This window comes from Aspergillus tubingensis (genome assembly GCF_013340325.1).
Source record: "Aspergillus tubingensis WU-2223L DNA, scaffold_9, whole genome shotgun sequence".
In the NCBI taxonomy this organism is placed as follows: domain Eukaryota; kingdom Fungi; phylum Ascomycota; class Eurotiomycetes; order Eurotiales; family Aspergillaceae; genus Aspergillus; species Aspergillus tubingensis.
Window position 1 is genome coordinate 2,500,296 of NW_023336283.1, and position 14,228 is coordinate 2,514,523.

Consider the following 14,228-nt stretch of genomic DNA (forward strand, 5'->3'; position numbering starts at 1 on the left):
TGTGAGTAAACAGATGTAAGGAGTGGACACAGTCAGCACCGCCAGTCAGCAAAAGGAGGGACAAAAGGGAAAAGAAAAGGTGGGTTTCAGGCTTCAGGCAGAAGGAGTGAATGAGTTGGTAAGTCGTGAGAGAGAGTCAGTCCAAAGGAACGAACGAATGGCAGCGCCGGATATCCATAGTCTGTAGTAAGAAAGTATGCCGGTATTACCGGAGATCGGTGTTTCATTGTGCCGGTTATCTTAGCGCCTTGCCGCCGAAATCTTCTTGGCGGCACAAAATTGTTCGGGCGGATCAGAGTGAGTCTCTGTGCTTTGGATCGCCTTTTTGCTCAGAGACGGTTTAGGGGTTATTAGGCAAGATGGTCAAGCTAGGTATGTTCGCTTCATTAGTATCGCCATTGTCCTCTGCTAACCCTTCCTTCAGGCAAAAACTCCAAGCGGGTTCCCGTCCGCCTACGACACAAGATTGAAAAGGCCTCCGCGGCCAAGCAACGCAAGCAGAGAAAGCTTGCAAAGAAGGTACACCACTCCTCTTGCATGTTGCTGCATAGTCACTGCTCATACTAATGCTGCTTATAGAACCCCGAGTGGCGCTCCAAGATCAAGAAGGACCCCGGTATCCCCAACCTGTTCCCGCACAAGGACAAGATCCTCCACGAGATCGAAGAGAAGAGACGCTTGAGGGCGGAGGAACAACAGCGCATCCGCGATGAGGCCCGCGCTCGTCGCCAGGCTCAGAAGGAGGGTGGCGCTGAGGAGGATCCTGTTGATGCCAATGTCATGATTGATGAGGACGATCTGATCGACGACGATATGGACGAGGATGTCGGTGACTCCTCGAACCCCATGGCGGCGCTGCTTGCTTCCGCCCGTGCCAGAGCTGCCGAGTACGAGGAGGAGCACTCCGATGATGAAGACGATGAGATGGATGAGGACGACTCCGACGACGAGGATATGGACGAGATGGACCAAGACGAAGAAGGCGGTGCCACTCTGGACGTCTCCGCCCCGATCACCCAGAGCACTTCGAAGGAGAGCTCGCGACGGGCCTTCGACAAGGTTTTCAAGCAGGTTATTGACAACGCCGATGTGGTGTTGTACGTTCTGGATGCCCGTGATCCCGAGGGCACTCGGTCCAAGGAGGTGGAGCGCGAGATCATGTCCGCGGACGGAGGCAACAAGCGATTGATCCTGATCCTCAACAAGATCGATCTGGTTCCCCCTCCGGTTCTCAAGAACTGGCTGATCCATCTGCGCCGCTACTTCCCCACGTTGCCTCTCAAGGCCTCCAACGGCTCGGGCAACGCTCACAGCTTCGACCACAAGCAGCTGACCGTCAAGGGCACCTCCGAGACGCTCTTCCGCGCGCTCAAGTCGTACGCACACAACAAGCAGATGAAGCGGTCCATCTCCGTCGGTGTGATCGGTTACCCCAACGTCGGCAAGTCGTCCGTCATCAACGCCCTGACGGCCCGTCTGAACAAGGGTTCCAGCAACGCTTGCCCCACGGGCGCCGAGGCCGGTGTGACCACCAGCCTGCGGTCCGTGAAGCTGGACAGCAAGCTCAAGCTGATCGACTCCCCCGGTATTGTCTTCCCCAACTCGAGCGACAAGGCCAGCAAGAAGAAGAAGAAGCAGGAGGAGCACGCGCGTCTGATCCTCCTGAACGCTGTTCCCCCCAAGCAGATTGAGGACCCCGTTCCCGCCGTGTCGTTGCTGCTCAAGCGCTTGTCGACATCGGACGACCTCATCTCCAAGCTGCTGCAACTCTACAACATCCCCCCGCTCATCCCGACCGGTGGCGACCAGACGCACGACTTCCTGGTCCATGTGGCCCGCAAGCGTGGTCGTCTCGGCAAGGGTGGTGTGCCCAACATCGAGGCTGCCGCCATGACGGTGATTAATGACTGGCGTGATGGACGCATCCAGGGCTGGGTTAACGCCCCTGTGCTGCCGGTAGTGACTACGGCAGAGGGCGCGGCGGCGCCGGCCGAGGGTGTGGATACGAAGCAGATTGTGACGGAATGGGCGGCAGAGTTCAAGATTGAGGGATTGTGGGGCAATGGGGAGGATGATGAGATGGCCGAATAGATGTTTTTCTCATGGATACCAGGCGTTATGGTTCTTAAAAGGTAGATAGTGTCAATTGCGATGAACATATACCGGACCAAGTTAGTATGTCAATTATAGCAGTAATGCCAAAGCAATTAGCATTGAATTATTAGCAAATATGTATATGTAGTAATTCAAATAGTACGGTAGTCATCAGCAGTATGATGATACTAGTACTATAGTGGTTGACCAGGCTCAATTCCAACATTGAGCAGTGTAGAATATCCAGATCAAAATATATAATTGGATGGCACCTCACACCTAACACAACTCACCACTTCAACCTCTTCATCTCAACTAAAGTAATAATATATAAACAATCAATGAAACACATCCAAATAACCAACAACATAAAACAATCACCAAATCCGAAATAACCCATCACACTACCTACCCAACATACGAAGTTAGTAGTTGCAGAAAAGAAACCTTATCACCACCACCCACCCGAAGCGATACGATACGATAATCACCCCCAAAGATTCCCTCCGATCCACACGCGCCGCTCCTCCGCGTTACTGTCGCGTCACAATCCATTTCTGCGCAAGGAATTTTTTAACGAACCAACATCAATCAATCACTCACCACGATACCCCTTCCATTTTACATTTTTGCTTCACCCACACGATTAACGACCACCAATTAAAGAAACCAGAAATACAGAAAGAAACACAAAAGGGAAGGAAAGAAAGAAAGAAAGGCACCACCATGCCCCGAAAATCAACCAGCAGCAGCACGCCCGGCGACGACGGCGCAGCAGAACAATCCCAAATACACTCTCAATCCCCCTCAGATATCGTCCACCTCCCCGAATCAACAGGACAGATGGTCGAAGCGACAGAACAACAACTTAAGGCCCGGGCGGAGGGGGGTGTGAGTATTGAGGTGTGTATATCCATCCCTTCCATTCCTCCCTCTTTCAAATTCAAACCTATATATATATAAAACGCATGATATAACTAATATATACTGATGGGAAATTGTGATAATAGGACTACCTCCTCCCCCGCTCTCTCACCCTCCGACTAGCAAAATCCGTTCTTCCTCCGAATACATCCATACAGAAGGATGCGGTATTGGCGATTCAGAAGGCCGCGACGGTGTTTGTGTCGTATTTGTCGTCGCAGTATGTTTTCCCCCTCCTACCTTTCCTATTCATCTCTTTAGATCTTTCTGCATCCAGGAGGAAAATATATTGACATTGGGGCTGTGTATAGTGCCAACGAAGCAACCCTCAAACGAACCGTCGCACCATCAGACGTCTTCAGCGCCATTTCGGAACTAGAGTTCGAAGGGTTCCGCACACGATTGGAGCAGGAGTTGGAGGCGTTTACGGAGTTGAAGGCGGGGAAGAGGAGGGCGAAGAAGGGGGATAACAGTACTACTGCTGCTGCGGCGGAGGGAGTGGGGAAGGGTGGGGATGCTGAGGATGAAGAGGAAGATGGGGATAGAGGGGTGAAGAGGGTGAAGCGGGCGGAGGAGAAGAAGAATGGTATTGGTGGTGGTGGGGAGGAAGAGGAAGGGGATGGGGACGAGACGCAGGAGGAGCATGAGCAGGAACAGGAGCAGGATGATGAAGAGGAAGAGGAGGAGGAAGAGGAAGAAGAGGACGACGAGGAAGAAGAGCATAAGGATGATGAGGATGATGATGAAGAGAATGATATTGATCGCGTGGAGGATTTGGATCGGGCGAAACGGCCGATGAATCCGGATGTGGAGGGGGATGAGTCGGACAGTGAGGATGAGGATGGGCCGGGGAGTCAGTTGCGAGGGGATTTGGGACTGGGTTAGATTGTGTTTCATGATGATTATGTGTGTATGGTATGGTATATGTCTTGTCTCTGTTTACGGCTGATGGTTATGCGGCAACGAAATGGATTGTTGCATGATATCACTTCTACTCCATATCCAATGTACAATGTGTTGATACCCAATTCAACTTCATCACAACCAGCTGCTCATTATATTCACCACGTGGGGACTCCTTGAACTCCGCACTCACAACGCCCACAAGGGCTTGCCTATGTTGTACAATCATTGGTGCAGTTGACGCCACAAATCAGAAGAGTACCCAAGGGACTCCAACCAGCTATATAGCTGCTGCTTGAAGCAGTGAGGTGAGCCCAATTGACATCTTCATTATCCCACCTAAACGCCATATCCCATAGTCTATCATTGGTATCGCCATTAACTGAAATTGAAAAGACTCCCCAGGAAGGCCTTAAATGTAAAATAATAATAAAGGAGAAGAAAAAGAAGAAAAGAAGACGGGAAGACGCGCTGACGCAGACCCGAGCTGAGTCATGCGGTCGGCTCGTTCAGTAACAGATTCATTCCTCGGGGAATAGAGTCAGGAGAAATGGTCTCGTTCTGTCGCCACCGACCGCTTGGTGGAGGAGTAGAGGCACCCTTGCCCACCATTTTGGGGAACGTCTGATTCGGTCCGTTGTTGCGAGCAGCGCCCGGAGCCAACGGATGCATCGCCTTGGTGTCGTCCTTGTCCAGCTTGGTCGACTTGTCACTTGTGGCGGCTTTCTGAGCCTTGGTGACCCTTCCGAAATTGTTGATCTTGGAGTTCTTCGCTGGCTCGGCCTTCTTTGGTCGTCCTTTAGGCGCAGCCTTCTTCGGAGCCGCTTTCTTCGGAGCAGCCTTCTTTGGCCCGTCTGTCTTGGCCGCCTGCAGCACATCTGTAATGCTCCGTCCGTTGCTGGCGGGGTTCGGGCGACCTTTCTTCGCCAAAGGTTTGGATTCATCCTCATAACTCGACGATGGAGTAAGGAAGCCTGTCGGAGTGGGTCGTTTCTTGCTGGGGGTGACAACCACCGACACCTCGCCTTGTTCCTTCTTCACTCGTTCCACTTCCGAAGAATTGCACTCATCAAACACGTCGTCCTGTGCATCCCACCGCTTCAGATTGGCCAGTCGCGCAACTTCCTCACAGTCGCCCTTGACCATTAGATCCCAGCAGTCCTCAAATTCCTTGCCGGTGGGGTACTCATTGTTGATCCACATGGTCACTCCGTTACGGCGACTCCGGATGACGGAGCAAAGACTCTTTACCAGGCGACGCACTCCGGGAATTTTCAGACTCGTACCGACCACAATTAGGGCGTCCGGGCGGGAACGAATGTCAGCATTCATGACGGACGTGATGGCCTCCTCGTCCGGGTTGTGCTCGTTGTACAGAACAATGCGAGGTCTCATCTTGCCGATACCATGGCTACGTTGGCCGGTTTCCATACGGAACTGATTGTTACGGCAGCACTCCGGGCATTCGGGGGCATCGGGACGGTCAAATAAGCCCGCATCGAAGTCACTCAGATGTCGACATTTCTGGCAAACCATCTTGTCAAGACTGCCATGCAATTGGATGGTACGTGGCCAGGGCGCTTTGACGTTCAACGGGATCTGCGTGGCCAACGGAGGCATTGAGGTCTCAATGCCATCGATGTTTTGTGTGTAGAGACGTGTGAGACGGTTCTCCTGGCCCAGTCGCGCCAGCATGTGGTGGAAAGCTGTGGGAGAGGTCTTGGCTGCTTCCTCAGACAGCGACCGTACCATGTCCTGGAAGGAGGCGGTCAACGCCTCATCCTGGTAGACGGCTGCATCGAACAAGAGCTTGCCCGATGCTTTGAGGTTGTGTTTCTTCTGCAGAGTTTTGAAGAGACCGTCGGTCGAGCGGAAATCAGGAACTATGATAGATTAGAAAATACGAGGAAAAGAGGCAAGAGCGGACAGTCGCGTGGTGGTGACAGAATCAGGAGTGGGGATGGGAAAGCATACTTCCTGCGGAGGTGGAGATACCCGCACCGGCGATGACGACAATTTTGCGGTGACGCTGAATTGTTTTGACGAGATAGTCAATTTGCGACTGCTGTTCAGTGTAGGACAAGCCGGCGGTGGCCGACAGGTCGAGATGCTGAGTCCGGCGTTCTTTGGGGGCGGCGACCCGACGCTTCTTCCTGGCGGGCGGCAACTCGTCTTGGCTGCGGGCGGCGCTAGGCTCATCCGCGTCCTGCGACGGGGGCGGCGACGGATAGAAACCAGGCGGTGCCAGAGGTGATGCCGGCGCTGAGCTTAAACTCGAGCAATCCGAGTCATCGTCCATGCCTAATGACGCCAGAAGGCTTTTCGGAGACGAGCGGGAGGAGTTGGTGGTAGAGTGTGTAAAAGTAGTGGTAGTGGAGGTGGTAGTGGTAGATGAAGTGGTGGCAGTACGACGGGGCGCCATTTAGGTCAGGCCGTCGCGGTGACGAAGCAAACAGCGAGCACAAAGAGATCGGGGGGAGAAAAATTGGATTTCGAGGGTGGGAGGGAAAAGACTCAAGGAGGGCTCGCTGTTCACGGAAAGCTGGGGGGGATCAAAGCTAGATATCGTCCCGAGAGAAAACCATGGAGGACCGGAAAAGAAACGGAAAACATCAATTGACAAGTGGGAATGACGGTAAGGGGGATAATTTCGGACAGATATTGCTTCTTTGTTTTCCCCTGTCGTTCACGTCTGGCTCCCTGACTTCGGGCGGAGGTAGTAGCGAGAAGGGAGTTGGGTGGAAGAGGAAGAAGAAGAAGAAGAAGAAGAAGAACGACGAAAAGAAGACAATGGAGGCAGATGAAGAAGAGGAGGAATGGGCAGCACAGAAGGAACCGCCCCGTGACTGGGACAGCGCAAGTCTGGGTCGAGGACAGCAAGTGGTGAGGTCAAGTGGAAAACGGACGGAGAGGGAGAGCGAAAGAAAAGGGCTACTAGTAGCAAGCCAGCACAACTAGAATGGAACTGACTGATTGCTGCTTGGGAGTATTGCAGCAGGTTCGACGGCAGGCCGGTCAGATCCTCTCGCTTGCAGTGTGTTTATTTTGACCCACGGGTATCGCTCGGGAAGAGTCGATGAAGGCTCTGCATCAAAGAGGGCTAATGGGGAAATGGGGGGAGATTGAGGTAGAGGAAGAGAGGGTTGACCTGCAGCAAAAACACAAACTCGGGCAACGAAGTGGTATGCTCAGAGGAATGTGTCTGGAAATAAGAGGGGTAGATAGATATGATCGCGTGTTGATCAAGTTGGGATGAATGCCGGTGGGAATGATGATATTGCTCTACTACACCTAAATTTACTAGTGTTTGGGACATGCTACTACTATACTGCTATGCTACTAACACACACTTTGATTGCCAGTTACATTACATTGTTACGGGGTTGCAGTGACTATTGGGAATTTTCCCGTATCAACCCTGTATGGACAGCCCGGTGGGGGCAGGCTTTTGGGTGCATTTGGGGTTAACCTCGTCTCTTTTCTCCTGCAAATTCGGTTTTGTGCTGCCAATCTCGTTACCGATCCCGTACCGCGCTAAAGGGGGCTGTCGGCCTGGGGAGCTTCTTCCATTGGCCGTGGAAGCTTCACCCAATTCTCCGGCCAACCACAGCCCAAACATATACTTGCCCGTGCGAGGCAAATCCTCACCATGTCTTTCCCACACATTGGAGAGCTGGCGGAATGAACATAGAGGTCGGATATCCCTTTTGTTTAGTGAATATTTCCTAGCATAACCCGAGTGGGCTCGGCTGCAGATATCAGAATCCCACTTCGCGACCGTCATTCGCACTAGCCGGCCTCCGACTATCGTTCCGAATCCGTCGCGTCAAACGCTACGATTGTTGGGAAGGCTGAGCGTTTATTTCATAATCAGCAACCAGGGTCACGGGGATACCTTACGTATGCTCGTCATCTCCTTGCGGGGCTGACCATCTGCCAGTAGAATCTGTGATATAATTATCGTATAAATCGTGAACCCATACTAAAATCATTGCTGCTGCCTTTACCATGGCATTGATATTCACCTTCTGTCTGTGTGATCGAACCGGACACAGCATTATCCACGGACGAACCAGCGCGGGGTATTGGATGAAGCTACCAGTCAAAAATATGCTTGAGGCATTTGTCGGAAATTGCGGCGCTGTTCTAGCAAGAACTGGCATGATCCGGTTTTCCAGGATGCCGGATCTTCCACGGACTTTCGTTCCCCGCACCTGTATTATTGTTGAGTTGCGTTCTCTGCTATCTGAAGAGCGAACTTTAATGTAGATACGCCTTAATTGATGAGATGTATTTGCTAGTCGCCCCCGAGCTCTATGGAGGAGTCGCGTCGGTTATGTTCTCCCGCATCATCTGCCGGGCCTCGTGTTTCTTTCTCCGTCCGATCAGGCGCTCATCTTGTTGCTAGCAAGCCCACTGTAAGACTGCACTATGGCTGCAATTCAGAAAACATCCCTGCTATAGAGGAGGGTGCTATAATTTCGGCTTGGTTTGCAATATATCATCCGTCCGAGATGATCGGACGTTGTTTGCGGGAAGGTGGATGATTCGACAAGTGAGGCGGGTTGAGCCCCGCTCTTTAAACGGTCTTCTTCTCCATCTTGAACGATGTAATAGACGCTTTCCTCGGATGACATGTCTTTTAGCCCACGAATTAGGGAATGGGATATCATTAGATAGCTCATATCCATTACTGTACTAAGAAACCATCACGTATCATGCCCTTCCGTATCTGGTTTGAACATGTTTCTTCACAATGCCCTTGATGGCTGGCTTTTGCGACTATTACTTCCGGAGATTCCCCAGTTCACGGAGTTATGACGCATTTACTAAGAGACAGTGGTTATTGTATCTGAAAGGGTACAGCCGCAGCTGGCATTAGTGAGCAAGCGCTTGGTTGTAAGCCGACCACAGACCTCAAGCAAGTACTAGTGTTCCAAGGGGTAGTCATGATAGGGTTCACGATTGACGTATGTTGGCGGGAACTATAGGGAATATCTGCACGGTCGCCTAGCACAGACTTGGCCTATTGACAACTCCTTTGTTTTACATAGTATCCCCCGGTGCTAGAATAGCAACTGCCACAAGGTGGTCAAGGTGGTCGTGCAGCTCCTGGAACTTCCCTCCAGCAGCGAAGTTCAAAGATGAATGGATCTCGCCGATATCGTTGCGCCCATGGCGGGTGGGGCCGGTGTGATTGGTTGTCCTGGTTACGACAGCACATGACCTCACATGACGCTGACTAAGAGGCGCGGAGAGCTCCACCTGACCACTAGTCCCGAATAATGAAACTATCATCTTGGAGATTCAACTTAGCCCATGATCATCCTCCCGGCCAAAGGGTAGCGTCTGGATCCGGGGTTTGAATGCCATGAGGGTTCTGTCTGCTATCAACTAAGCCCTTTGCATATCATTCAGTGCCCCTCTGTGGCTACACCCCGCCCATCTTACCTGCGCAATTGCCTGCCGAGGTTCAATTGTATCGAACTATGATATCTGAGTCTTGCGATCACTGGCCTCCCAAGACATTTTACTACCCCCATTGGATTTAGAGCTTCGCACCCCACAATGCCCTTAATGATGGACGATAGTATCAATGTTGACGATCTATTTGGCGAGCCCACCTCCCTCGAGCTGGGCCTGCCACCATCGGCTTCTTCTGCCAGAGGCCTTGCCCAGCGTCTGGATGAGATGCGACTGCTTGGCTGTTGCCAGTAAGTTACTGTCTTCTGAGGTGTCGCGAATTCTAGCTCTTGAATCTGTAGGCTAATTCTGTTTAAAGGAAGATTGCATGGTCTAAACTGGGATGTATTGCTTACATCTCACAAGACTCCTTGAGGGTGAAAGTCCGCCATCTGCAATGTCGACCGTCGGATGGCAAGTGGGTGCTCAGCGATGAGACCCCTTTGATGCCAATCACCGAAGCCCACGGCGGGCATGCTCTCACCCACCTGAGTTGGAACGAAGCTGGCTCCGATCTGGCCGTGGTCGATGTGACCGGACGTGTCTCAGTCTATCACATCCCTTTCGCCCTCAACAGTGTTAACGGCCTTCGACAGCCGGCTTTTTCTCCCGACGATGGGTCTCAAATTGTTGGCATGATGTGGCTGAATACCCAACGATCCGTATGTCGAACTGCGAACCACATCTGTCTCTCGATGCTAAACTTCTTAGGTGCATGCATTTTATCAAGCAGCCAAAGTACAGGGTCGCTGGGCTTACTCTCCGTTCCGTCGCCGCCCGATAGGTCCGTTTCACCCCGCAAATAAAGCGGCACTGCTATGCATCACACGTTCTGGATCAATGAAGCTCTTGTACCAGAATCCGGACGGTAGATGGGATGACATCTCTGTGGATCTGAAGAGCACGAGCTACTCAGATCGGTTGCTGTCACATGCTGCTCTAGTAGCAACCCAGAACGGGATTCTTATCGCTACTTACTCGATATGCCAAAAAATTCGCTTCTATCGGGTGCAGATCAACTGGAACCCGCCTCAATGGGACCCTGCACAACAGCCAAAGCAGACGCCACCCCAATTCCCAGTTCCTAGCTTCCGTTTCACGCACTCTAAGGTGGAAACGTCATGCACAGTGCCTGGGATGCCCCGGAATGACGGAGAAGAACCCGACATGATGCAGCAGTCGGTCTCAAATCCTCTTTATAGCCTCAGTCGCCTGGATATAATCCTCCCGGCCTCCGATAACGCTGCTGGGACTACAGCAAACCCATGGATTGTTGCGGTTTTCTCAACCCCACCCCAAGCTACTCCAGATCATCCTGGCCCGCAAGGACCAGCAAGTGTAATTGTACGATGGCAATTGGATACTGCTGCTTTCACCCTTCACCCCAAGTTTGATGAAATGGCCACAAAACGAAACAGTACTCAGATGAAGGTACGTGAAACATATCAGTACTTCATACAGACCGCGCTGACTCCTTGAACAGCCTAGACCTGTGCTGCGTCGCTTGGAAGACATCTACTCTGACCGCTATGTCATATCGGTGGACCAAATCGAGTACGGTAATGTGGTTGCTATCACTTACGATGATAGCTCCGTGTCTTTCTACGACCCGAAAACCATGGCATTGTTCAATGGTGTTGATGATGCGAATACGGTGACGGGCCTAGCTCAAGCAGGGTTTCACTATGCCCCAGACGCCTCAGGTTGTAGTGCCTCGTATTGTCGACCTGGAATGTTACTGACCGTGTTCTGATAGGTCAAGGTCAACACGTCTCTTTCTCACCGAGCGCATGCGCTGCAGTCATGCTAGACAACGACGGCCAGACGCACCTCAGGGTTATGGAGCATTCTTACGGAGCCGAAAACGGTCTTTACGATGAAAGTGCGTTTCTCCTTTCTACCAGCTCAACTATCTGCTAATAAGGTTTCGAACTTGGCAGACAAATTTTCTGCAGCCATTGCATCACTCACATTAGCCTTCTGCCGCGGATGTGGAAGTGAAGTCAACACAGACGATATCCTCTTAATTTTAATACAGCAACTCTCTCAGGGTTCGTACCATCTTTCATCCCCGTCGATCATCAATTCTAACGCTTGCTACCAGATGCCCAAATCACGTTCATCAACGAAGTTTACCGCGCACTGCCCATCAACTGCAATTTCACGGTCGAGCAAGAAAAGCTGATGAACCACCCCTATATTCCCAAGTGCCTCAGTATACAAGCTGCTCTGGGATTTGCCAATAAGTACAAACCACGAAGTTTTGCCTCTTCTGTCTCTTGGTCGATTCTTCAGCTTCGCCACGCCGCCATTTTATACCCATTTTTCTTTCAGTACAACAAAGGGATTCAGGCAGAGCCACATGATCCTGGTAAGCCAGTTCACATCGACCTTCACGGAAGCTGCTAACAGCATGTCTCATATAGACGTCTTGCGTATGATGCTCGGAAACACCAGATGGGCACTTGACTTTTCTCTCTATATACTAAACGAGCTTTTCGACCTCGCCGATGAATTTGAAAGTGTTTCGGCCGATCAGGAAGCCTTCAGCCAAAAATGTTGGTCAAATCGTACTCCGAAAATTGTCAACTGTACTAACTCCCCGTAGTGAAAACCACAAACTCACTAGCTCTCATCATTCTCCTCTCAAGCATGTCCCGTGCTTTCTTGCGCTTTATCTGCCGTGGTCTGCGTGGCATCCACGCGGGCTATACGAACGCATCTCTAGCCGGGGACTCTCGTCTACAGTACGCAGAAATTTGCCAAGCATTAGATGCCACGCCTGCACGAATCGATGTATACGAAAAGTTCCTTTCGGCGGTCGATTCGGCCGTACGACACGCCTACCATGGAGCCGGTTTTGGTGACACTGAACGCCCGGGGCCAGAGAAGGAATTACTCGTCAACGCCCGCATTCCTCCTGTCCTCGTTGCGGCTGTCTCAACAATCCTTCGACAAACGGTACCAGGACTCAAGTCCGACGTCGACCGCATGGCCATCTACATGCACGACTACTCGTGGCTCGGGTTCGGTTCCGACCGACGCTCGGAGTTATATCGGCGCACACGTGAAGTGGATATCATCAAGAAAACGCCTATCCGGATGACGATCGCACAAGGCTCGAATGGACCCCAGCTTGGGAAACAGAACAGCCAGGGAGTCCTTCGACGGCGATGCGTCCGCTGCTGCGATGTATCTGAGGGGACATATCCACCTCGCTCAGTCCTTGCGTTCCGCATGATATTCAAGTTGGGCCATTTGCGATCGTGCATTTGTGGAGGAATGTGGACTCTCGAGTCAGGTCTGAACGAGGTGGGGAAGTAGAAAGGGCTTCGACCCTGGCGGTCGTTAGCAGTTGCTTTTGGGAATTTACATTGATACCAAAAGGTTAGAATAGAATGATTAAGGCGTGTGGTATAATAGCGTATATAGAAGCAAACACGAATGGACAAGTATTACGATGTCAATTGCCTCCACCGTTGACTGGATCTGTGAGAAGGCCAAAAATTGAGACACCCCACCATCGACCTTATACAGTATTTACCCAATACGAATCGTTGCGTCGTACAAGATATACTCTAGAGCTTAGTAGAAGCAGAAAATTCTACTCCGCAACTACCACAACACCAATAACATAAATCTTTTATCTCATGTCATGTCAAGCAAGGCCTTCATTTAAAAACATCGATCTGCATCTTTTCTTTTTTTCTAAGATACATAATCGATTTCTTTTTTCAAAAGAAACCGTTTTGATGAATCCGACCCCCCTCACGGCAAGGTTAGGTCAACCCGTCATCATTAAACGACGTTCCCGTTAACTCCATCCAGATCCAGAGACGACCCCGTCTTTAACATTTAAGCCTGTTTAGATACCAGTTAGCTAACGGCCCTTTACTTCACCCCGTGGCAGATTCTGAACAAAGTCAGATATGTTGGGTAGGTCGTACCTTAACAGCGTACTTCCGCTGGGGGAAGTGGATCTCCTGCTTGCGCTTGCGCTCGGTCTTCAGGGTAGCCTCGTGCTTGGTGAGACGGCGGCGGAGAGCACGGGTGAGCTTGGGGCGGAGGTCAAGAGGAGTGTACTTCTTGCTCTTGTAGAACAAGCGGAGCTGAGCGCGCTGGTTGGCGTTGATGACGGTCAGAACGCGAGCGATCGACTTGCGAACGTCGTGGCTGTTTAAAAAGATGGTATATCAGCATCCCTGTTCTTCATTCTTTCCTGATTTTTGTGCGCATGTGTGCCCATTTTCTTCATGTAGGTGGTGGTAGTAGATATGTTGAATTTTGCGCCCTGTCGGAAAGTTTCTTCTCGGTTTGGATTTTATTTTCTTGTTGTTCGTGGTCGTGTGTGCCCCTCGTTTCTTGTTGGTGTGTCGGTTTCATGGGTTGTCGAAATTCCCCTTGACTGGTATTCGTCTTCTGATCTTTCGGATTGTCGAATTTTGTTGTCGTTTCCCTTTCTCCGGCCGTATTCCACAATCCGACAGGTGCAAATCTCATATCCTTCCCACCACACACGCATACACAACGCACACATACACACACACATGAGGGGTTCGCAGGAAAAATTGATTCAAACGCACATTCTGTGGGTCTTCGAGGAGGCACCGCCAGCGATCTTCTGGACACGGAGCTGGCTCAGCTCGGTCTTCAATTCCTCCAGCTGCTTGGTGAGGTCATCCTTGCTCTTTCCCCAGAGCTGACCAGCCTTGACCTTGGACGACTTCAAATAAGAAAAACACCGGTCAGCATTTCACGCAGAAATCAAAAAACTGCGAAATAGCAGCATGCGGCGCAATTCAACATACCATGGTGGGCGGCTTCGTGTCGTATCGTACGGGTTG

The 14,228-nt window shown here is 51.3% G+C and overlaps 6 protein-coding genes across 6 annotated transcripts; 4 read left to right on the plus strand and 2 right to left on the minus strand.

Moving 5' to 3' along the window:
* Window positions 1-359: 359 nt before the first annotated feature.
* Window positions 360-2,091, plus strand: AtWU_08899 (putative GTP binding protein; the record flags this gene model as incomplete). Its single annotated transcript, XM_035504007.1, has 3 exons — window positions 360-372; window positions 425-519; window positions 580-2,091. 3 exons carry the CDS (start codon window positions 360-362, stop codon window positions 2,089-2,091), a joined length of 1,620 nt encoding a protein of 539 aa, XP_035359900.1.
* Window positions 2,092-2,820: 729 nt separating this feature from the next.
* Window positions 2,821-3,903, plus strand: cbfA (putative CBF/NF-Y family transcription factor; the record flags this gene model as incomplete). The annotated part of the gene is made up of 3 exons (XM_035504008.1): window positions 2,821-2,997; window positions 3,105-3,238; window positions 3,330-3,903. 3 exons carry the CDS (start codon window positions 2,821-2,823, stop codon window positions 3,901-3,903), a joined length of 885 nt encoding a protein of 294 aa, XP_035359901.1.
* A 510-nt stretch (window positions 3,904-4,413) lies between these two features.
* Window positions 4,414-6,343, minus strand: AtWU_08901 (putative SIR2 family histone deacetylase (Hst4); the record flags this gene model as incomplete). The annotated part of the gene is made up of 2 exons (XM_035504009.1): window positions 4,414-5,804; window positions 5,896-6,343. 2 exons carry the CDS (start codon window positions 6,341-6,343, stop codon window positions 4,414-4,416), a joined length of 1,839 nt encoding a protein of 612 aa, XP_035359902.1.
* A 161-nt stretch (window positions 6,344-6,504) lies between these two features.
* AtWU_08902 (uncharacterized protein) lies at window positions 6,505-6,879 on the plus strand (the record flags this gene model as incomplete). Its single annotated transcript, XM_035504010.1, has 1 exon — window positions 6,505-6,879. The coding sequence occupies one exon, from the start codon at window positions 6,505-6,507 to the stop codon at window positions 6,877-6,879; it is 375 nt and encodes a 124-aa protein (XP_035359903.1).
* Window positions 6,880-9,489: 2,610 nt separating this feature from the next.
* AtWU_08903 (mediator of RNA polymerase II transcription subunit 16) lies at window positions 9,490-12,708 on the plus strand (the record flags this gene model as incomplete). The annotated part of the gene is made up of 9 exons (XM_035504011.1): window positions 9,490-9,635; window positions 9,704-10,046; window positions 10,096-10,815; window positions 10,868-11,087; window positions 11,141-11,266; window positions 11,325-11,435; window positions 11,489-11,755; window positions 11,811-11,942; window positions 11,993-12,708. 9 exons carry the CDS (start codon window positions 9,490-9,492, stop codon window positions 12,706-12,708), a joined length of 2,781 nt encoding a protein of 926 aa, XP_035359904.1.
* Window positions 12,709-13,239: 531 nt separating this feature from the next.
* AtWU_08904 (60S ribosomal protein uL29) lies at window positions 13,240-14,195 on the minus strand (the record flags this gene model as incomplete). Its single annotated transcript, XM_035504012.1, has 4 exons — window positions 13,240-13,245; window positions 13,332-13,557; window positions 13,968-14,107; window positions 14,193-14,195. 4 exons carry the CDS (start codon window positions 14,193-14,195, stop codon window positions 13,240-13,242), a joined length of 375 nt encoding a protein of 124 aa, XP_035359905.1.
* Window positions 14,196-14,228: the final 33 nt, after the last annotated feature.